This window comes from Arvicanthis niloticus, chromosome 16 (assembly GCF_011762505.2).
Source record: "Arvicanthis niloticus isolate mArvNil1 chromosome 16, mArvNil1.pat.X, whole genome shotgun sequence".
Classification (NCBI taxonomy): Eukaryota; Metazoa; Chordata; class Mammalia; order Rodentia; family Muridae; genus Arvicanthis; species Arvicanthis niloticus.
The window spans coordinates 13,063,964-13,087,839 of NC_047673.1; the positions used below are offsets into that span (position 1 = coordinate 13,063,964).

At 44.8% G+C, this 23,876-nt stretch overlaps 2 protein-coding genes across 4 annotated transcripts in view; one reads left to right on the forward strand and one right to left on the reverse strand.

The window, feature by feature from the left end:
• Positions 1-23,876, forward strand: part of Mcph1 (microcephalin 1) — a 202,114-nt gene that overhangs the window by 92,981 nt on the left and 85,257 nt on the right. Inside the window, exon 13 of one of the 3 annotated variants that reach the window (XM_076913876.1) lies at positions 14,236-14,997. The exons of the other annotated variants lie outside the window; for them this stretch is intronic. Within the exon in view, the coding sequence (XP_076769991.1) occupies positions 14,236-14,259 (24 nt within the window). The 3' untranslated portion in view covers positions 14,260-14,997. Of the gene's footprint in view, positions 1-14,235; positions 14,998-23,876 lie in introns of those variants that run through there. 3 annotated transcript variants of the gene reach the window in all.
• The window catches only part of Angpt2 (angiopoietin 2), a 50,172-nt gene continuing 26,363 nt past the window's right edge, over positions 68-23,876 (reverse strand). The window contains exons 2-9 of the mRNA XM_034520354.2: positions 23,352-23,507; positions 19,355-19,476; positions 14,996-15,228; positions 12,805-12,935; positions 7,984-8,085; positions 6,727-6,893; positions 3,019-3,149; positions 68-955 (exon numbers count right to left, since the gene is read on the reverse strand). Of these exons, the coding sequence (XP_034376245.1) occupies positions 795-955; positions 3,019-3,149; positions 6,727-6,893; positions 7,984-8,085; positions 12,805-12,935; positions 14,996-15,228; positions 19,355-19,476; positions 23,352-23,507 (1,203 nt within the window). The 3' untranslated portion in view covers positions 68-794. The remainder of the gene's footprint in view (positions 956-3,018; positions 3,150-6,726; positions 6,894-7,983; positions 8,086-12,804; positions 12,936-14,995; positions 15,229-19,354; positions 19,477-23,351; positions 23,508-23,876) is intronic.

Genomic DNA, 23,876 nt, shown 5'->3' on the forward strand with positions numbered 1-23,876 from the left:
GAGACAGACAGAGACAGACCAAAGAACAGAATTGTAAATATTATCATAAAAATCAAACATAATCACCTCAACTAATAACTTATATTTAATTACTAAAAATACCTTCATATTTAACAGCCAGGAAGAAAACAAAACAGTGCAGTCTCCACATACACCAACATGGCGCCTGCTTGGTGGTTATTCCAGAGATGTGGGCATTTTTGCCATACAGTAAATAGTATCCAGCCATTAAAAACTAAGCCGTCAAGATAGGTAAATGTGTTGTTTTCAAATGAACATGTAAAGCACCTAACAGGCAGACACTGAGCTGTGCTTCTCCAGGTGATAGCCTGTACCCACCACTTAGAAGTCCCTGGCTACTGGCTGCCATAGTGCTAGGACACGGTCTTGTCATCGTGACAGCCGAGCTGCATATGTATCCACTCTAGAAACCGTGCTTATAGGAATGTGGTCCCGAGATTTATCTGCACCATCTGGGTGTTCTGTTTTCCAGTTATTTACTGATGAAGTCCCGAGTAACACTCTTCCTTGTGACAGAGTCCGCATGCTGTCCCTCTGGTTCTCAGCCACAACCTTCCCACAGGTGTTCCTCCAGACCCTAGTGCCTTTGGGTTGCCTTTGGTTGGTTAGCGGTGCAGGCTTAAGTGACGTGCTTCAGTCTGGTACACACAGATCCTCCCCCACTCCAGGAGCACCTCCTGATGTGGGAAGGGGCTCCTGTGCGTCGGTGTCTCTGAGTGCCTTGGAGTTAATCTTTGGATGCAGCAAGTTCTTCTGGTAGTGTAGGCAGGCATTTAGAAATCTGCTGGCCGGATCATCATGGCTGTGGCCTTGAGCGAGTAGCCGGACCCCTTCCAGTAGTACCACTTGATACCATTGAACTTGTTTGTGTTCTGCTTTTGTGGGTAGTACTGTCCATTCAAGTTGGAAGGACCACATGCATCGAACCACCAGCCTGTGAAAGTGAAACACAGAAGCAGTTAATAGTGGTTTGTCACACCTTGTCTGCAGGGCTCAGCTAGACACACACACCTCCATGGTGTGGGAAGAGCCACATTGATTTCTCATTTCATAGATGCAAACTGCACACCAGTGAGATCGCAGTGCCATTGTAGCATGCGGTCTTACACATGCCCTAGCTACTTGTGTGCAGAACCCTTGCTACATGAAGAGATGTCGGTCAGTGCTGTGTGAAAAGCTGTCATCCACAGTACATTGTAGGGTGAGGACCTGGAGAGACAGCTGGCAGATGATGTGCTAATCCCAATTCATCGTTAGGCCTCGTGTGGGAGAGACACTGGTTGCATGATAATATTTATGTTTCCTTTTAAATCCAGAAAACAACAACAAGAGTAGACGGTAAAGAATGTGGGCAACACACCAATTCTGAGGCCACCTTGGGGACACAGTATTATTAATAGGGTAGCTTCTCTTAAAAAGTATTTTTTCCCCTGGGCACTGCTGCTTGGAGACACCTCTAGCTGGTGATTCTGAGAAACAGGAGTGTATAAAAAGAGCCTGTGTGTAGAAGCCTTGGGCTGTGGAGAAATGTCAGTCGCAGATGCACCTTAACCTTCTGGGGGCGCCAACCAAGTCTTTGCGCCTGCGCATATCTTCACAGGCCGCCGTCCCCACGTCCCCATGGGCCAGCCCATGGCTTGGAACTTGGCCTCTTACAACCCAGGCCTCCCCACTTTCCCTCCCCTGGCTGCTTGCCTCCTCCCCAGTCTCTCCCAACTCCATTCTCAGCCCTTAAATCTTGAACTGGGTAAATAAATGAATTGTGTCTTTGGTTGTGAAGCAGCTCTCCTGCTCTCTGGATTAGCAGCACACGGGTGGTCTGACAACAGGCAGCCTCTCCAGAGAGGTCTAAGTGTGGGAATGAACAACAAGCAGGCTTGGGATCAGGGGTGCTGCGGCCCCAGAACCTATTCCTACCCCCATTGTCGTGTGGCTTTAAAGACAGCAGTTACAGTGAGATGAGAGTCTAGCCCCTCCCTCTACAGAACAGTTCAATGGGTCCTCACCTTTGAATAATTACAGTTAATAGAGAAAACTCATGCCACCAAGTGGCCACTCTGCTTTCCCAAGAATCCAGGATCTGCCATATAGCAGGACTAAGTCTTCCATGAAATTTCAAGTTCTGAATTTCATTTCATGAATATTTCCTCTTGTTACTGTTACTGCACAGATTCTTTACTGAAGAGCAGGCATGCTTCAAGCTTAGATCTTTTACTTGTTCTAGAAACTTATATTTTTATTTTTTAATTAATTTTATTTATGGTGTAGAGATCAGAGAATTGTCAGGAGCAGTTCTTACATCCTACCATGAGGAACACAGAGATCAAACTCAGTTCTCAGGCTTGACAGCAAGCATGTTTGCCCATGGAGCCATCTCACAGGCCTGAGTGTCTTATCTAACCTGGAACCCATGAATTCAGCTAGACTGACAGGCAAGCCGGCCCTAGCTCTGGGATTGTCACACACCACACACTCAGCTCACATACACAGGGATGCTGCAGACCTGAACGCTCACATGGCACGCACCTTACCCACGGCTCACATACACAGGGATGCTGCAGACCTGAACGCTCACATGGCACACACCTTACCCACTGAGCTATCTCCCCAGCCCACCTTCTTGCCATATATAAGAATCATTGCAAGAAAGAGACAGCTGAAAGAAAAGCCCTTGACTGGATGGATGTTAAACAGAAATGAAGCAAGATGGAGCTGAAACTTTCATCTAGTCAGTGAGCCCACTTACTGTCCCCCAGCTCACTCGCAAACATCCTGAGAGTACACTGTCCCACTAGTGACAGTTCCAGCTCCCTGTTGTGTTCTCACTTCACATTTGAGCTAAAAGGAGGCTCAACCAATGCACTGGTAAGCACATGGCATGTCTTCTTATGAAGCAAAGCCATTGTCAGTCACTCATTCTGGTCTGAGCATCACAACGACAGCCTTCTATGCTGTGCAGTTGCTTCTTGCCAATACAAATAGGAAGAGTCGCCTTACCTCCCGAGAGCATCTGGGAACACTTGCAGATGCATTTGTCGTTGTCCGAATCCTTTGTGCTAAAATCACTTCCTGGTTGGCTGATGCTACTTATTTTCCCAGCGGTGCCTGTAAGTCCTGTAAGGTGAATCCTGGAACGTGCAAAGGAAAAAACAAAAACTGTAACTGGCTAGGACTGTTGATTCACCGTAGTGGAAAATTTCTCATGGTGAAGAATTCCATTCTACAGAATACACTCGGGCCGGTCAGTGCACTCCAGTGCCTACTCTGTACAAAATATTTTGTACTGGTATAAACAGGAACCAACTTATCATCAAACCCTCTGACAAAGAGGGATGTTTTCATGACAACTTGAACACATATTGCCTGCACCAGCATCAGCAGACCTTAATGGGGCCTTGTAATTCATTTTCCCTCTGCATTCTGATAAACAGAAGGGGTCTGCAGCACCAAGGGGCTCCTCACAGACCCCCGTCCACCACTGTCCATGTGGAATGGCTACTGACCACATCCGCTCTCTGTGGTCTGAAGGGCTGGGAGTTGGGCTGGAGAGGCTGGAAGACCAGGAATGAGCGAGGAGTTTGGGGTCAAACTCCACACTGCTGCATAGAAAGTCAGTCCTTGCAGCTGCTTTGCCTTGATTCTGGACACTGGTGCAATAAGTCTGCCTGACCTCAGGAAATAGTAAATGCCAGGCAGCGCTCAGACACCTGGTCATGGACCACACTGTTAGACTGTTCCAGAAGTGTGGCCTGCAGCAGCCAGCTATGCCAACAAGGAGAATCTAAAAGACAGGATAAGCATAATCGCTTTAATTACTGTCTGTTTTGTTTTTAAGACGGGGTTATACACTGTAGGTTAAGCTGGCCTGGAACTCACTATGCAACCTAGGTCGACCCTGAATTTCTGGCAGTCTACCTGCCTCAGCCTCCCAAGTGCTGGGGTTATAGTCACACCCAGCCATGCCCATTTAGAGCATATAATTCTCTAAAATATCACAGCACTGCCCATGGTCAGATGTTTCAGGTCAGGCCAGAGCTGGGTCTCACATGATTGGGTGACGTGAGGATGTCTTGTTGGTGTCTTGGCGTGCCAGTAACCACCTCTGGCAAATTAGCATGCTGAATCCGTGAGCTAATGAGATGTAGACACAAGAGGCTCTGGGATAGGATGCCGTATGAGGAAATCCTATGTGGTGACTGGGAAGTGTCACCCAGTGTCACCACTCAAAACCCCAAATGATCTCCTCTTTGTAAAGCTGTCTGTCCTTGCCAACCACCACCTTGGGAAGATTCACTTGTCAGCATCTCATGTGGGAACAGGAAGAGAGAGAGACCCCTGCCTCAGGCACTACCACATGTCTGCACAGCAAATGCTCATGGCAGCCCCAGGACACCAGCAGCAGTGTGTGGAGAACTAGTTCTTATGTGCTTGAGAACCTGAAACACATTTCTTTCTGGTCCTTCTCCTTAAGCCTAGGCAGACCTGACATTCACCACCCCAAACACTCCTCCCCGGGGGCCCCCCATGCTCCTCCAGGGTTGTCTTCCTTTTCAGTCTTTTGTCTTTGAAAGGTCAGTTCTCAGGGGACTCATTAAATGTCCTGCAACGGCAAGTATTATAAGAGAGAAAGCTATTTTTATTAGTCTCTCTTTGAAAGGTTGTTCAATCTTAGAGCCTTTGGAGGCCTACCAGACAACAGTACATTCTTTCAAATCTGTTATTAAGAACAGCCTTGAGCTGGCCACGACATTGCCCATATCTACAATCCTAGCATTTGAGGGGTGGAGGCAGGAGGATCGAGAGTTTGAGGTCATCCTTGGCTCCATAGCAAGTTCAAAACTCACTTGGGCTACATAAGACCCTGTCTTGGGAATCTAGAGAAAGAAAGAGAAGGGATGGCAGGGTGTTAGCAAGCAGGCAGACTATCATCTTCCTGCATGCCCCTTTCTCATGCACATTTTGGTTTCCTGCTTGTTCTTCTTGGCGGGCAGCACAGCTCCCTCTGAAGCTTGACTTATTCTGCACTTACTTAAGCGTTACTTACGAGGCGCTTTCCGCATTATCATCTTAATTAGTGTAGCAAGTTTTTATGGAGTATTATTGTTTTACATTTTCAAATTAAGCCTCAAAAACCAGTGGGTTTTTTTTTTTCAAATAGCATCTTCAAAATATGTTTGCATTTCCAAAAGAACCTTAGCTTACAATATTTTTATAATATCATTGTGGAAGGGTGATGACCCATGTAGTAAAATCTCCTTATGTAAACAGGCTAATTCTTCATCTCTGTGTTTCTTTCTTTAAAAAAAATTAACTCCTCTATTGTAGATTCCTAACTGCTGCCAGTTAAGGAAATATTTAGTTTGGAGATAGCACAATGAAGACCACTGTGCCTTGGAATCCATTGACTTCTGGGCTCTGGATTCCACCGAGACCTTCTGGGTGCTGGGGGTCGTGCATGTCTTTCCATTCACCTGCCTCCAGGGAATCCTGATCTTTCTAGAAGGTCGCCGACTGTCTCACCAACCATTCCAGTGTCACAACAGGCTCTGTCTGCTTTGAAAACAGCTTCTGAACCAGCACCCACTGTCTGTTAAAAAGCAGACTGTTCCTGGCAGCACATAGCTCTCAGGTCAGGCCCCAGGCTCTGAGCTGGCTTCCCTGTGCTGTCCACTGTGACCTCCCTAGGACACCAGCCAAGGACGTTATAGTCAAGCTTCCTCTCCACAGGGCCTGGGCGCCACTGAGATAGGGGTGGCACTGTGGGCCATGGCTTTGTTTATGGAGGGCCTGTTGTTCGTCATTTGTCATCTGTGGCTTCAGGCGGTCCTGCTCTGTTCTCTGTGGACACAAGCAGTAGGTACCCACATTCTTTGGACACCTGTGTCCAGCTGCACTCATACCTGTTCTTTGGTGCCACCATCCTGAGCTTCCTGACCAACACCCCCGTGCAACCTGGATTTGAGTGCACCATCATATACAGAGATTCCAGTACCTCATACATGGCTCTGATCATCCACACAGAAAGCCAAGTCCTTGCTGTTCTCCTCCATCACCATGCTTTACAGCCAGAGAGTAAGTGTGCTGTCAGACTTGCCCAGCTCTTGGAACATTTGAGGTCACTGTCACCAGCCAGACAGGGATGAGCCAACAGCTGGGGAGGTCCTGTGACTCAGATGTATGTTCTGTTTTTTAATTGGGGATTGGCCTTCAAAACACCAGCTAACTTTTAATATGTTAGGTAAGAAGACAGTATGCCCCAGGTGTTCTTACATACAGTATCTATCAAAGGGATATATCATGTTCACTAATTCTGCAAGGGCTATGAACTACACGTTGCCTACCTCGAAGCATCTCCGCTCAGAGCACACACAGGAAAGCAGCAGATGCAAACTTGCCCTCATGGTTTTCTGTACATTGTTTAGCCACAGGTAGAAATCAATGATCTGCCTGTCTGTCTCAAAATCTATCTGCTCATCTTTCAGTCCTAGGGACTGTGTTTAGGGTCCTGACTGTGCAGCTGAGTGATACACCAGTGAGTTATGTCACTAGCCAAAGCTAGAATTTTAAAGCTAGACAAACTGAGAGATAGCAATGCCCCTGAGAAACAGCAGCTCCGTGTGACCCAGTTGTGGCTCTTGATTGGATGAATGTCTGGAATAATTACCCAGAGAGGTGCTTTGGTTTTGTCCGTGACAACGTGCTTACCTGTAGTTAGACTCTTCACCAGAGAGGTAGAAGTGATCGTACAGCGAGTGTGCCTCGTTGCCTTCCCAGTCTTTCAACTGTATCTTCAGCACATAGCGATGCCGACTGGTCAGCTGGGAGACAAACTCATTGCCCAGCCAATGCTCTCCCAGAGGGCTCCCGAACCCCTGTGACGGAGATCGGTACAGTTAGTCCACAGTTTGTTCTTGTGTTTGGAATTCATCGCCTTAGCATTCTGTCAGCAGATGGCACTCCCTAGCCCTGTTCTGTACAAATGCAAGGTTTTGCAAACAGAAAAGATTTTATTTAATCTTGAGAGAAAGAGAAGAGGGGGCGTAAATACATGCCACCGTGCTCCTGTGGACATCACCTGCACCTTGGGCCTTAGCTCTACTCTCTGCCTTATTTGAGGCAAGTTTCCCTTTCAGCACTGCATTATTCCAGGGCCATCTGGTCCACACGGATTTGGGGAGTCACCTGTTCTTCTCTCCCCTTGTTATAGGATTGCAGATGAGAGCTGATGTGTTCAGCCCTATACGGGTTCTGGGGATTTAAACTCAGGTCCCCACACTTGCACACCAGGCATTTTGTGCATGAGTCGTCTCTCCAGCTCAGGAAATGGATTTTTTGAGTCAATTTTAATGACCTGAGCTGTTCTCAGAAGAGATGTAACTATCAAATAGCTAATGGCACTGGGATAGCCATGGACGGAGATGCGTGGGGGGGCCCTGAGCACCACGAGACCTGGTTACAGTAGTGAACGGAGATAAGTGGGGGGAGCCCTGAGCACCATGAGACCTGACTACAGTAGTGAACGGAGATGAGTGGGGGGAGCCCTGAGCACCACGAGACCTGGTTACAGTAGTGAACGGAGATGAGTGGGAGGCCCTGAGCACCATGAGACCTGATTACAGTAGTGACATTTATACTATGGAAGCCTCACAGCAGGAGATGAGTGGGGGAGCCTGAGCACCATGAGACCTGGTTACATAGTGACATTTAACTATGGAAGCCTCACAGCACAGCTGCTTGCCTGGCCGGCTCTCTATTACCTTTCAGTTTCTTTGACTCCGATGTTCTTTGAAGAGAGAGAGGAAAACGCTGGGCACAAAGAATTGTATCATAAATAACTTTCTCAGAAGCCCCTAGTCAATTCTGAATTTGTGTTAATTAAAAGTTCCAAAAAGAATTAAAGTTCTGAGAACTTGGAAAATTCATTTTCCCAAAGGAAAGTACTTTCTTAGTGCACTTCCTTACCTCTTTGTATTCTTTCCATGTTCTCTGGAAGTCAACACTGCCATCTTCCCGATGTTGGATGACTGTCCACCCTCCTCCACCCATGTCCATGTCACAGTAGGCCTGCAGGAAAAAACACACAGTTACTGCAGGCTGAACGTTGGTGATCCAGGCCTGTACAACAGTGGTGTGTTCCCAGGAGGCTTTGTGACAACCAGTGGAGTGAATCCATGCTGTCAGATCTTTAGAGTGATTTAAAATAGTGATGACTGTCAAGCCGTCAAATCACATGACACACTGGTGAAAACGGGACTTCCTGTGCATGGTATGCTCTGGCCTTAGAGTCCCACACCATAATTGTTTTGGAGAGTAATTCCCTGCAACTGGGACACTGTGGCAGAGTCTCCTCAAATCCCACCTCTTTAGAAAACCACAGTGTTATCTTCATAGCATTGACAACCCTCACTGCTGGCTACATCCACTCTTGTCAAGTTACACCTTCTTCAATACAAGATACCAGACTCCTGCCATGTTCTCCTGCTGTTGGGCTTCCTTTGTGTGCAGAGAAAGCCAGTTTCTCCTGCCTGTGAGGGCCTGGGGGGGAGGGGAGGGCACGGAGGGGTTGTCTGAAGCACCAGCATCATGTGACCAAGCTTGGCTGGGCAGCTCTGACACAAGGGTTTGAGTTCAGGCTTCTATACACTTCCCTTGTTGCCTGTAGCATTTTTCCCCAGTATTTTATTTCTGCTTTTAAACTGCCTCAGTGGTCTTTAAAAATTTTGCCTAGAACACAAAATTCTTTGGGCTTGCATAAATTTCAACTCAGCTGGAGTTTTATGGTAAAAATTAAAAACCCCTGAAAATAAAATTATATAAATACTTTTCAATTATGAGATTACAGTAGAACCAAAAGGGGAAAAAAAAATTCCAGAAAATAAGATAATTTTCCTAAAGTACACATGGTAGAAATATTAGGCTTCACAACCAGTTATGAATATTCTTCCTTTGTTCAGTGCTATGGTCTTTGGAGACCAAGGACGAACATTTTTGCAGGGTTAACTTAAATACAGCTGCACTGTGTTTGTGATTTAGGATCCTAGGGATGAGAATCAAAAGAGCCACACAAGCCTCACCCTGTTTCTTCATATTGCCTCTAAGGAACCAAACCCAAAGGAATCCATGTCGTCCACCATGTTGTTGGCCTCTGTCGCTCATGGACCTTGAGACTATTAGTAGCCGGCTTTACTGAGGCCTCTCTCCACCACTATTCTACCTCTCCACAAAGGTCCCAGGCTCCTGTTGCCTTCCCCAGTGACTAGAGTTTAGAAAGACACAGTGGCATGAAACATAATCACTATGTTCTTGGTATAACTATTCAAAAACACATGACAGACTTGCTGAAGGAACTCTCCTGGTTATCTTAGGACAGATTTACTGAAGGAATCCCCTGGTTGTCACAGTGTATTGGGGCTGGTTTGTGTAGTTAACCACCGTTTGACTCTCATGTGTGTGACCTGTCAGATAGCTCACATGAGTTACTTGCCGTCTCACACCATTCTGAAGTCTAGGAACAATTGATTTGACACAGATTCGTTTAATCAGTCACAGGGCCAGTAAGTGAGTGGGATTTGAATATGGTCTCCTTAATTCCTGTGTCATATCTTTTCCATGACATGCTACCCAAAGCAGAGAAATTTGAACCTTTTGATAGGACTGATCCAAACTAAAGTCAGTTCATCTTATTTGCCTGTGATCAACCAGCTGACCAGCACTGTACCATTCTATCACAGTGTCTTCTTAAATCCTACATGGGGCACTAGGGTAAGGACCCAGTGGCTGTGCAGACATTAACTCCCCAGAGTCTTGAGTGGCTTGTTGATAAATGGGAAGAAATGTTTGTAGTGAACCTACCCTTGTTCTAATACTATCTGATTCCTTGGTGTTAAAATCTGCACAATGGAGTTGGCTGCTTGATGATACTTAAAGCAGGCTCTTTCCTGCTGGGAGGATCATTGTCCCTTGTGGGAGTCAGAAGCAAGAATCACAGCATTGAGGGTCACGCTACTAATAGATAAATTACATGAACCATGTTTCTGTTCTCTTTGAATCCATTAGGAACCAAGACAAAAGTTACTATAACATTCTCATACTTTGTCCAGATTGTTAAGAAGTGAAGAACAAAGCATTTGTGAGAAACAGAGAATTATGGTTCACTGGGTTGTGAAATTTGCAAAAATAGGTAATATTCTTGTAGAGTATCCACATGGTCAGGAGATGCTCAGTAAAAATATTTACAAGGATCAGAACAAGATCTGAAAGGCAGCAGCGCCCAGGCCAGGACACGACCACTTCCGTTACAGCAAACCTGGGGGCACTGACTGCTTTTGATTTGTGCGCCTGTGCCTGTGCTTGGCACAAGGACCCAAGGCCTTAAGCTGTTCAGTAAGTGATGCTTGAGTTAAGTGCTGTGCTCCAGCTTCAGGCCTTGGAGAAATGAATAAATAACAGACGCCCATGGCACTGGGAGTCTTGTGCTGAGAAATCTGGGGAAGGAAACAATTGTGCTTCTAACTAGCAAATCGCGTGTCATGCTTCTCACGGACGCCCTACGCAGTGTGTAGCCTACATACTCGGAAACCTAATGTAAAGGCCAAGTTTACTGACTTAGTTAAATCAATCCAGTGTAAAGCTGCCTTTGATCTAATTCCTTAGAATTGGACTGCCATGTCTGCTGTGACTTCTTATGTAGGCTTCATGTATCTTGTATTCCAAGGCCATCTCCGGTACTATCACACCTTGAAAGGTGGAGTGACAGGGCTGTAACACAAGATCACACTGTCATTTATAGAACCTCAAGTCTGGAAGGAAGTTTAGAAGTAACAATACAATATAGCCCAGTTATTTCAGTTTTTAAATCTGTATTTTTTTAGTGCCTGGGGGTGAGTCAGGTACAAGCGTGCATGGGTGTGAAGGGAAAACTCGCAAGTGGAAGTCAGGACAACTTTTGAGTTGATTCCACCTTGTGACCCAGGCTTGTCACCGGGCTTGCATGGCAATCACTTTCACCCACTAAGCTACCTCACCACATGTAGACCAGGTATTTTAGACAAGAAATTGAGGTTTTGAAAAACTTACTTTTCCTGGCTGTGTAAATGGATTTCTTTTTACTGGGAATATCTAAAGGGAATATAAATCTGTCTCTGACTGTGGCCTAGACACACAGTCCAGACCACTGGATCTTCACATCTTTGTCAAACTGTGAGGTTAGTATGATGTTTGGCAGGAAAAGGAACTCATCCAGAAAAGCATTCCCAGAGCAGTGTAATTGTGTAGCAGCATGGTCCCAGATCCACAGTGTTTACAGTGCGCTCATAGCCTCTGTCACTCCTGGCTGCTCCTGTCCCCATTATTACCAGGCCAAGAACATGCAGGCATCTAGTGACAGACGCCATAATGCAAAGAACTGTTTTGGCAAGCTGCATAGCAGAGAGTGGAGACCCTCAGTCTGGGGTTGCTGGATTTTTGTCTGTAGCAAGCTGTACAGCTTCTCTCCTGCCGATGCTCTGCTTCTAGGCCACCAGGGACATTAACTGATTTTCAAGGTTGATTTAAAGCAGCACGAATGAATTATATTTCTTTGGAAAGTATTATTCTAAATAGCACAATATTCATTTTTTAATTCACAATCAAAGTGTATGTTACTGTTTCAAATTTCACATCTTTAAACTCTTAAGTGCTTGTATTTTTCTTTGATGCCGTATTAAATTCTGAAGATAATGCTGGGTTCAAAAAGATGCCATTTCCAGGAGCCTCTGGAAATTTCTACTGTGACTCAGCTTCCCATGCATGTTGTGGAGTCCTGTTGGCTTTTACTTTCAGATGCAGCTATATCTGTCCAAACGCAGCACATAGAACAGTCCAGTATAGCATAAACCTTCGCACTGATTCCCATACCATGTCATGCTACCTCAGCAGACCTCTCAGAGAAGCCATAGGAAGTGAAATGCTGACATACAGTCTCCCAGGCCAGAAATTCTTTGGGGCACATCAGTAAACCAGGCTGCCTATGGAGGGCCTAATGTGACTGTGTGTTAGCATGCCCTGGTGGACAGGACAGGGCTTTTGTCTACTTTGTACAGGTGGAACAGCCACCTAACTGAATGCCCCCATATGAGAGGAAAAAGAATTGCACCCCTGGGCAGCGTGTTCAGGTCTTCTAGACTGTACTACATGGGGTCCATAGAGTCCCTCTATGAGCTCTGGGGCCCTAAGCTTCCTGGGCACCCTGTGAGCAACTCCAGATGGAAATAGTTATCTCCATGGGGAAGCTGGCAGCATCCTGGTGTGAAGCAGGACAGATGCTAAAGGTCCTGGAGCTGTGTGCTCTGCTCAGCGCACGTGCAGTCAAAAGAAATTATGGCCGTAGGACCAAAGAAGTCTGTCCCAGCAGTGTAAGTATTTTTGCTTTGTGATTTTCTTGAGAAAAGGTTTCACTCTGCTAACTTTATTAAGCTTTGGCTGCTAAGTGCACACCTGTCTGAAGAGTTGTGTTGGGTGTGTTCTAATCCAGCCTCAGTTTAGAGAAGATATATTCATTAAAATTAATGCAATGTCGGCAGCTTGGGGTAACACCTGAGTGTGGGCATCATTTCAATAAGACATGCTTGTGGGGGAAGATAGAGCTGAAGACCATCTGCTCAGCATCCATGTTCTCTACCCAGCAATGTCAGAGCCCTTAGTGTGATCCTGGGAAGAGCACGAGGCATGGAGGCTCAGGGGCTCCTTGGCCCATGCAGTGATGCAGGGGATCCCCCACAGCTGCCGTGGGACATCCTGTCTTACCTTGATCTCCTCTGTGGAGTTGGGGAAGGTCAGCGTGTAGATGCCACTGGTGGTGAGTCCTGACTTGAAGATTTCTGCACAGTCTCGGAAGGTGGTTTGCTCTTCTTTAGGGACAGCAACAGAGCTCTTAGCTGTGTTTAAAAAACAGCAGGCATTGACATGGGGTTTGGGAGTGGGGAGACCTCTGCCTGTTATTCGAGATGTAGACATTTGTTCTCATGTAAGCAAGGCAGACTCAGTTGTCTTGTTTACTCTTGCCCATGTTTACTGCCAGTTTAGAAAATTAGTACAGATAGCTCTTGCTAACTCTGTGTGTGTGTGTGTGTGTGTGTGTGTGTGTGTGTGTGTGTGTGTGTGTGTGTGTGTGTTCGTGCATGCTCGCGCACATGCCATGGTGTGGGTGTGGCAGTTGGGACAATTTGCAAGAGTCAGTTCTCCCTACACTATGTTGGTCCTGGGAATTTAATCATAGGTTTCTGGTGGCCAGCACCTTTATCCACTGAACCATCTTGCCAGCTTTTTACTCCCTTTTAAAAGCAACCGTGTGTAACATGGGTACTTCATAATGAGCTGTAATAAACCACTCCTTTAAAAAATTTTTCCTTCTTGACTAGACTTGGGCAAACATTGTAAAAGAACAAAGGGAAACACCCAATTCCCTTCACCATCACCCCAGGTCCTTTGGCCGTTTTCCCACTGAAGTTGGAATGGACACACGGACCATTCTTTGTATGTCCGAGGCTTAAGTGTATAATCTTTTTTAGGATATTAAATGAAGGGCTGAAAAGAGGGCTTGGTGTTAGTTCAGAGTACTTGCTGGGTAAGCCTGAGGTCTAGAGTCTGGATCCTAGCACCCATGTAAAAATCTCCAAGGTGGCAGCACACCTACCAGTAACCCCAGTGCTTGGGGCTGGGAGACAGGATTAGTATAGCTTGTTAGCTGTCAGCCAAGCTCTGGTTCAGTGAGAGCCTCAAGAGAAGGCAGAGAATACTGAAACAGGGCACTCAGCACCTTCTCCTAGCCTCTGCCTGCATGCCCAGCCACACATGCACCTTCACGGACATCACATCCACACGGACATACTTAGTGTCCTCTGGGTGTTTAGTAAGTGTGACATGAGAGTCTGCATCGTTGTGGGGCCACAGTGCCTGTTCATCTGTATGTTTAAACTCAGCCTAGACCTTATATGCCTATAAATTCCCTTCAGATTTTAATTCTGCCGTTACTGTTTCAACTTCCTGTTCTTCCCACGGCCACCCAACCCTCACCTCACAAGCACCAAATAAAGGGACATCATGAAATAAGCCACAGTAAGAATGAGGTCAAAGTCAGTTAGGAAAAAATCCTACAGATAAACACTAAAAAGATAGTATTACATCTTTAATTAATGACTGAAGAGTCTCTTCTTCCCTCCCTCACTCCCTCCCCAGGAACTAAAAGAAGCTAACAAGTAAAACTTGTAGTGAGGAAGGCTAAGCGTCTTTCAGGGTGTGGTCAGCAATGGAAACTGGAGCCTCCTCGGTGACAACCATGGCCCAGACATGGGGAGTGGGGGCCTCTCACTTATGTGTCTAGCCTTCCTGTGGGCCCAGGGCAGTGTGCCCATTTGAAAGCCAAAGGAAGAAAGAATCACTGTGGCTTACTAACTTGCCAGCCTCCTCCATCTGACTGATGAGGGAACTGACTCAAGATGAGAATTCTGCAGCCTTGAATCACAGCTGTCCTTGGTGGTTGGAGCCATCGCTGTCGGTACAAGGCTTACTCTGCAGTTTGACTCTAGAACTAACATGGAAAAAACAAAGCCAGGCAGCAGCGCAACCCTGTGCCCTCAGTGCTGAGGATGTGGAGGTAAGTAGAGCCCTGTGGCTCCTCACTGAGTTCTAGGTCACAGTGGGAGACTCTGTCTCTAAAGCCAAAATGAATGGCACCTGAAGACAGACACGAGAGATTGTCTTCCAGCCTCTAGACACACGTGTATACATGTGCCCATGACCATGCACCCAAGCTGGGGTCTTTGCTTCATGATAAGTAATTAGTATAATATGTGGCCTCCCCCATTCTCTTTGTCCCCCTTTGTGCTTGGGCCTCTGCTAAGACTCTGTACTTCTGGATGAAGCACCTAAGACAGGCCATGTTGGAGCGTTGAGGGTTCACTGACCTTAGGTCATTGGAATGAGCAGCACTACTCACAGTTGGGCGATGACATCATGGTCAGCAAACTGTTGACAGTCTCCATTAGATCATGCTGCTGCTTCTGAAGGACCGAGTTGTTGACTGTGGCCGTCACCAGTTTCTTCTCCAGCTCATCAATGACGGAGCTCTGCTTGGACACCAGCACCTGAAGCTGGTCCTTCTGCTCCCTCATCGACTGCAGCTGCACACTGTGCTTGTCCTCCATGTCCAGCACTTTCTTTTCCAGGAAGCTTACAGGGAAAGGGTTTGTAAGTGAAGAGAGTTCCACAAGGCCATGTCAACCAAGGACTTGATAAAATCTCGTCCCTTCCAAAGCCAATAAACCTCTTTCTGTTCCCTGGACTTCTGTGCTGCTGAGGTATTTGGTTAAACTACAATATAAAGTGGGAAGAGTTGGGGGCTGGAGAGGTGGTTCAGTGGTTAGACACTGCTCTTGTAGAAGGCCTGGCTTCAGTTTCCAGCAGCCCTATGGTGACTCACAACTACCCATAACTCCACTTTCTGATATATAATGTCGAGCATAGCTAGCTTCCATAATCTCAATTCTAGAGGATCCGATACCCTCTTGCAACCTCTCCAGGAACCAGGCACACACATGATGCTTATACCTATGTACAGGCAAAAGCTTCTACACAGAAACATAAAGAAATCTTTAAAACAAACAGCAACAAAAACAAACACACTTTTTTTATGTAGCAAGATTTTTTTACAGCCCAATGAAACCTTTCAAGTTGCCAAGGTGAGCTATTTCGGTGTACTTGTGCATGTGAGTAGACCTGACCAAGTACGCAGGGGTATCTGCTCAAGAGTACACTGGGCCTAGGCCTTAGACTGTGAGTGTCAAAGCACTCCCTGCCACAGCTTACAGGGAGGTGGCATTATTTCAAGCCCCGCTTTCAGACTGCTTGAGTATGAGCAGGGAGTGTGAATTGGACCTTTGGGTTGTGTGTTACCTTTCCCCTAAAATATTTACATTTTAATATGAATCATAATAAGGGCTCTCAATACCATGTGACAGATACTCTCCCATGATGGAGGTGCATATTATCCACAGGTTTCGACCCTGGCTCTCTGGCTGTATGGTGTTAAGTGACTTACTCAGTTGTGTATTGGCTCCCTCATTTGTAAACTGGCTTAATATTACCCACTGCAAGAGGCTGGTCCAGAGAATAAGTGCATGTAAAAGTATAAACAGACTGGTAGTCGACAGTTAAGTATTATTTATTACCAGTATCAACATTATTGTCTCATGCTCAAGGAATAAAAGAACAAAAATGAAATTTAGACACAATAAATCACATGCCTACAGACACAGCCAGGTAGCTGGTGCCACATTTTTCTTTCTCTAAACTCCTTGGTTTTTGTGTTTGCTTGTGGTTTGGGGGGTTTGGTTTGCCTTGGTTCATTTGGATCCATTTTTGTCTCGGGGCAATTTAACCAACCTGTCTCTGACAGTGTGTACTCAAGACGTTTAAGACTGTGAACTACTTCCAGGAACAGACTCCTGCAGTAAAGGTCTGCGGCAGTGGCTCATGTTAGTGGGATGAACGGAAGAGTGGAGAACCTGACTGTAAACCTTTCCTCCCAGTACACACACAGAACTAGTAGCTGCTTTGTGCTTCCTGGCACTGATGCCAAGCCCAGCGTTAGTTAATTATTTCTAAAAGGAAAGATTGACATGAAATGCAGCATGCACCGTAAACGTATCTTCAACTGGTGAATCTAATGGCACTTATTTGGGGGGAAATGTTGATCATGATAAATACTTCTGGTTTTGATTCAGTCTATAAAGAACGCAATTTCACTTTGAAGAAATTTTGAAGATTGTTGAAAAATCATTTGTGGAATGTGAAACACATCATATTTTTCCCCAGTCATATTTTTAAAATTGTAGACTGGTCAGAATTGAAGGCAGGAAACACCCATCAAGAGATCTAACGTCATCAAGGAACTTTTATGACGTTTTTGACAAGGAAACCTTATTCCAGCCCATATCTGTAACAAAAGAGAAAACAATTTCTGCAGCTTGTAAGATTCTTGTTCCTTCCGTGGGGGCCTTGTTACTGACAGGTTTTATGGTAAATCAAGCTTTGTGTACTTGTCCCCAGGAAGGCAGCTCCAACAAGGAGCACCTTGGGTACATTTTTTTAAGAGTTGAAGTTGTGAAGCACTATTGATCCGAGTAATAGAATTTTCATGTTGTTAGATATATCGTGGCAAGGTGCTTTTATGGAGAAACTCTGTGATTTAATCATAAACTCAAAATGATTTTAATTATTGGATAGACAAATTATTTATTGATCCAGGTCAATTAAACTGGGGGAAATGTGAAGGGCTTAAGTAAGGGGTAGAAGGCAAGAAGTTACTTCAGCAAGGATTACTAGGAACCACAGCAAGCTGCATTGATTGCACTATTGACACTATTGACACTAGTCTCTATAGCAAAAAACCTTGATTTACAAAGAAATCGGAGCAAATCTTGTGATGAATTTTAAAATGTAGCAGAGGTTTCTGTGTATTTTAAAGCTATTCTCTTTGTATAGAAAATTCAATTTCAACCATGGGTATAAAATAAGGAATAAGAGTTGGACTTTTCTGGGAAAAAAAGGCAAACACCAACAGTGAATACAGTTAACCCTCAATAGCCATGAGCTTTGCATCTGTGGGTACAGTCACACTAGACTTAAATTACTTGAGGAATGCTTCCATGCTCAACTTGTACCCTCCTTTTGTATTACTCCCTAGATAATACAACTTTTTGAGCGCAGTTGTTACATCATCTTGTGTACTATGGGTAAGCAACATAGGAACAGCTTAAACTATAGAGAAAGATTATGTAGGCTATGGGGCCATGCTGTCCCATCCTATATAAGGGACTTGAGTATCCATGAACTTTGGTATCCAAAGTGGATTACAGATCCAAGCCCCTATGCTCCCATCCTGAATGGTGGGAGAGTTTACAGAGAAGACATTGGGTGGTATGGTGGGTATATTGACATGATTTTAAAGCCTTGGGAAGAAATGTGTTCAACAAACTGATCAGTGGCTTGTTTCTGAGAGGCGGTGTGCTTGCAGCAAGTAAGAGTTACCACCAACTTCCACAGGAGTCCTGCCAAGGGGAGATAAGATTGTTTACATCTCAGTTGCCATCTTGAGTTCTCATCTCTTACCGTGCAGAAGGGAAATTTAAAATAGGAAAGGAAGCTGTTCAGATAAGAAAAAACAATCTATTTGCTTTTCCATCCCCTAAATAAAAGGGAAGGTAAACCTAGCTACCCAGAGAACACAAAGAATAACTGCAGCTTAGTTCTTGATTAACTCTGAGGGCGATGTGAGCCCACGTGCATCCCCTTTTGTGGATAAAGAAAGAGATGTGCTGTTTAGGCCATTCTCCATGTCAGACGCAGTCTCAATTGAAAACAAGGAAAGAAGCACCTCGTACATTGTTAAACCATTCTCCAGTGTCCCCCAGTAGAATAAACATGTGAAAAGAATGTTTGCACTTGTATAGATTATCTTGAAGGTTTTCAAATATTTAATTTAAATAACACAATTATGTTTCACCTTAACTTTTTCTTTTGGTTTATCATAAGCTCTTAAAGGTATTTACTGGTGCATGCCTGCATGCGAGTGAGGGAGGGTGTGGAGAGGGGGTCTGGAATGGATACATTCCACTGCTGCACGGGAAGGTCAGCGGGCAGTTTGGTGGAGTTGGTTCTCTCCTTCCACGTTTATGTATGTTCTGGGAATTGAACTCAGGTTGGCAGGCTTGTCTGACAAGCACTTTTACCTGCTGAGCCATCTCTCCAGTCCTCATCATAAGTCATAAAAAGGAAGTATTACACAACAGAGGCTGTTCCAGCTTTCCTAGTGTGGTCCATCTTGCAAGAAGCAAGATCCCTACCAGGCATGGTGGTGTGTGCCTTTAATCCCAGCCCTAGAAATACAGAAGCAGGTATATCTCTGTGAGTCCAAGGCTAACCTGGTCTGTATGGTAACTTTCAGGCAAGCTGGAACTACATAGTGAGAACCCCCTTCAAAGGCTAAGAAATATAATTGCAGACAGTGTTGCTTCACAACCAAGCTAGTATTTGGTGTACATTAACTTCATGATGCTGAGACGATTTGGAAGATTCCTACCAGATTCTTTAAAGGCCCAGAATAAGAAACAAAACTCAGGACTAATCAGAAATTTGGGTTCTTTTCAGAAATTCTCTCCAAATTCTCCTTGCCTCTTGTTCTCAGGGCTTCTGACCCATATGTGCTCCAGGCAAATCCATCATTCTGGGGAAGCCATGCTTAGAGTCTAGTCACATGAGGTAAGCTGTGTGTCTAGAAAGGTCACAGCCTTATTACCTGTTCTTATCTTGTAGTTTGTTTATTTCACTGGTCTGGTCCAAAATCTGCTTTTCCAATTTGTTGGTAGAAATAGAGTGTTGGAGAAGCTGCAGCTCGAGTCTTGTCGTCTGGTTTAGTACCTGCATATAACAAAGAGGATTACTGCCTGTCATCCTAATTGGTGTGATGTAATCTTGACTGGTGTGATGTAATCTTGACTGGTGTGATGTAATCTTGACTGGTGTGATGTAATCTTGACTGGTGTGATGTAATCTTGACTGGTGTGATGTAATCTTGACTGGTGTGATGTAATCTGGATGAGTGTGATATATGCCCTCACTCTTGATTCTCATTAAAGTGATTAGAAAGCATATTACTCAGTAGCCCAACTGCCTTGTTTCAACATGTGATTTTTCTTGTCTTATACCATAAAAATGATCATAATTCTCCCTCATTCCCACCCTCCCACTTTCCCCCCAAACACAGCCTCTCCCAACACTCTTTTCTTCTGATATCCAGCCAAGTCCAAGTAGTGTCACTCATAGAAGTATGGGTGTGGAACCATGCACTGCAGCATGAAGACCTTCCAGTGCCGCACAGTTTAAAGAAAGAAAATGATTCTACTCCCCAGCAGCTATCAGCTGCCAGTAGCTCCTCAGTAAGGGAGGGGGCCTGGAGAGCTCCTCCCCAGTCGGGGCTTGGCAAAAATTTTATGCCCATAAAAATTTTTTGAGTCATAGAACACGCCCAACTATATTATCTTTTAAATCTCTTTGTAGTAAATAATAAGTGACAAAATCCTTTTGAGGTAAATAAGGTCAGGAAAACATACTATCAAGACATACATTATGTTTCTCCTGTAATCTTTTTTCGTTTTATGTAATGTAACAAATGGGGATATTAAATAAACATCTTATGAATCAAAAATTATAGACAAATTTTAAAAATTGTCTCATCCTGGCAAGATGGCTCTGCAAATAAAGGCACTTGCCACCAAGCCCCAAGCCTGGTGACCTAAGTTCTCTCCCCAGGATAGAGCCAACTCCTGCAAATTGTCCTTTGACCTATATGTGTGCATGTATTGACATATATGTGTGCATGTATTGACATATATGTGTGCATGTATTGACATATATGTGTGCATGTATTGACATATATGTGTGCATGTATTGACATATATGTGTGCATGTATTGACATATATGTGTGCATGTATTGACATATATGTGTGCATGTATTGACATATATGCGTGCATGTATTGACATATATGCGGCCACATGTGTGCACACACACACACACACCATGCACATGTGCGAACCAAATAAATCTAACAATTTTTTAAGTTTGTAAAATAATTTCCTTTTGCTCAGAAATATCTGTCAGTGGACAAAGCAATAAAGTCACATGCGTCCTTGTGTGAAGTAAAAGCTGCCGGCTAGCCTGCTGTCTCCCAGCTTATAACCACTTGTTATGCTTTTTCTTTCTTCTGTTCTATTTTTCTTGTCCCTACTTTAAAGCCCTTCTGGCCAATTAGGGAATAATGAAATGTCAATATCCAGTGGAAGCCAGCGCTGCCCATTGTGTGTCTCTTCAGTGCCTGGCTGCCTCCCAGCAGGAAGAACCAGCTACTCACATCCTTGTGTGTTGTCACTCAGGATGTGATATCACCTGTTAATGGAAGTCTGACTGGTTGCCCAGCAACCAGGGACCTTGAAAAAGAGTCATTGTTTGTGGGGGTCCTTGTCATCAGCACAGCCCTGGCCTGTCTCACCATGCAGGTGCCGGGCATGTCTGGTCCTTGTCAAGCCTGGCTGAGGTCATAGCAGAGCGCTCCTGGAAATGAGCAAAGGCTGGAAGAGCAAAGCCATCAGTACGGCTCTGGCCTCTGTTTTCTCTGTACAGACACTCGATAGCAGTTTATTCTTTTAAAAACGGGACAGTCTGATGTCCCAAGAATCCATGAGAGTTGTAGGATGAGGACAGACTTGGAAAGAGGTAGAGAAAGATGCCAATAGAAACCTGCCTGATAGAGGATTAATATGTGTATGTATGAGGGGAGAGAGAATGGTGTACATGTGGAAGCGTGCACATGCCATGGTGCATGTGTGGTGGTCAGGGGACACTGTTAGAACTGGTTCTCTCTTTCTGCCTTATTGAGCGGGGTTTCTCTTTCTTCTGTAGTGCTATTTGTTCTGGGCTAGTCGGGCTCCCCAATCATCTGGACAGTTCTGTGTCTGCCTCCCACCTTACTTTAGGAGCACTGTCTTTATGGCTAGGCACCACCAGAGCCAGCCTTTTTTACATGGGTTCAGGGGATCAAGCTCAGGTCATCATGTTTGTGTGGCAAGCGCTTTTACCCTCTGAGCCTTCTCACTGGCCTTCACGTCGCTTCTCTGAAGGGGATACATCTTAAGGTTCTGTGTTAGCTGGTACTGAGTTGTGCCGGCCAGGTAGTGACCGTAAGGGCTCAGACTTCCGGCTGTATGGTGTTGAATAATGGCATTCTAACAGTCTAGAATTCTTTTGCATATAACCAGAAATATTCATGTTTTAGTTTGAACCTACTCCGTATCATTCGTAAGTGAGTGACAGTTGCTTCAACTGGATTTTGAGCCTAAGTCAGCCTCTCCACGTCCTTCCTGGGGCTCACCTGTGTTGACGTGTTTATTTGGACCCTGCAGCTGTTTTCTCTCCATCCCTGGCCTGTTTTCCTGTTAGCCTCAGTCATAGGATGTCTAACTTCATAGAAGCACTTTTTAAATCCTGTGATCTTACACAGGATGTTACAAAGGTTTACATAGTTGTTCTGTGTCCTAATATTTTATTGCTTGTATCAGAAAAAAACAAACAAACAACAACAACAAAAAAAAAAAAAAAAAAAAAAAAGAAATGCTGCATTGTTCTTGCTGGATGTGTTGGAACAGCATGATAGCCCAGGGTTACTGTCAAAGCTGTGGAATGTCACTTACCATTACTGTTTTATTTTATCAATTGGCTTGATACATGGACACATTGTTTTCTTTGTGACCTATTATATCTCTTCATGTTAACATTTTCTAACAAGCAGGATAAATCTCGGTGCCTTGTGAACTGTGGAAAGCATGTTTCTTCATATTGTTCCTAAACGCCTGATGTTGTTGAAAGACGATAACCAAATAACTTTCCTTACTCTGTTTTCCATAAAACTTTTTGATCTACTGTTTTCTCTATAAAAACAGGTTTTTGAGAGGCTCTGAAAGATCATTGTCACCATGCTGACATTGTTTTGGGCTTTAGAAGCTTGTGGTTTCACTTATATGAGACCTGTTGTCTTATGCTGAAGTCTAGCAGTTGGTCCTCTTAGCTAAAGCAGCAGATGAGGTACTGAATATTGGGATGGTTTACAGTGTGGACCCTCTTGTTTTTAAAGGATTGATATAGCTCAGAGCATGACAATACTAACTTCTGAAGTTTCCAAGAAGTATGATCAGGGCTCAGGAAGCTGACTTACAGAAAATTGAGCACGTGACCAGACTCACTCTCCCTTGGGGTTCTGAGCTCTAAATCATGCCCTGTCTATGCCATTACAGGCTGCCACCCTATTCTGTCAGTACTTCCTCTATGAATCCATTCCACAAACATGAATCTTGGGTTAGATTTAAGAACAAAGTTTGCAGATCTCTGCCTCATAGTTTCTAGTTCTCAAATATACAATGCAGAACTTGGACATGAAGAATAATATCTAGAGTCTACAAGAGGCCAGTGAAGTAAAGGAAAATTTTTTTGGAGTATTAACTTGTGGATAACATACACACAACTAGAAGGCCCCTGATAGACTAAATTAAGCTTATCCACAGTTGTGAAAATGAAAACCTGTTGGCTTCTCAAAGTCCTAACTATCCTTTAACCCTGCGGTCCTGAAGCCAACCCCTTCCTCTACAGCTGGTGTCTGTAGCTTTCTATCACCTGACTGTACAGCCAGCCACAGGTGCGTGGTGTGTTAGCTGCTGTACCCAGGGGTTTCTTCTGCCACTTACTTGGGCTTCCACGTCAGTCAGTTTCCGAGTCTGTGCCGCCGTCTGATTCAGCAAGCTGGTTCCGATCTCCATCATCACGGCTGTCTGATTCTGCACCACATGCTGTTGGATTTCCACCATCTCCTTCTTCATGTTGTCCTGGATGTAGTTCTCCAGCTGGGAAGGAGCGCATGACGGTCACTAGGATACGGTTAGAAGCCTGGTTCCTAAATGTTTGTCACTTGCCTTCTTATCTGAAACATGGTTTATCTACGGTTAGTAAGGTGGCTCCACAGCCAGAGGCACTAGCTCTGTTCTTAACGCCTGGCCTTTTGGACACTGACTTCCTGGAATGTAAAGTAGCATTTCCAGTAGGTCAGTCGGATACCTCAAGGAGGAGACCTTGCTTCTGCATCACTGTGGATGTGCTTAAATATTTATTTTCCTTTTTAAAATAGTAATCCGGTGATGAAAGCTATTGATTGGCCCAAATTCTGGCTCAAGAACAAAAATTGTCTTTAATTGTAAAAAGTATAGTGTTTTTAT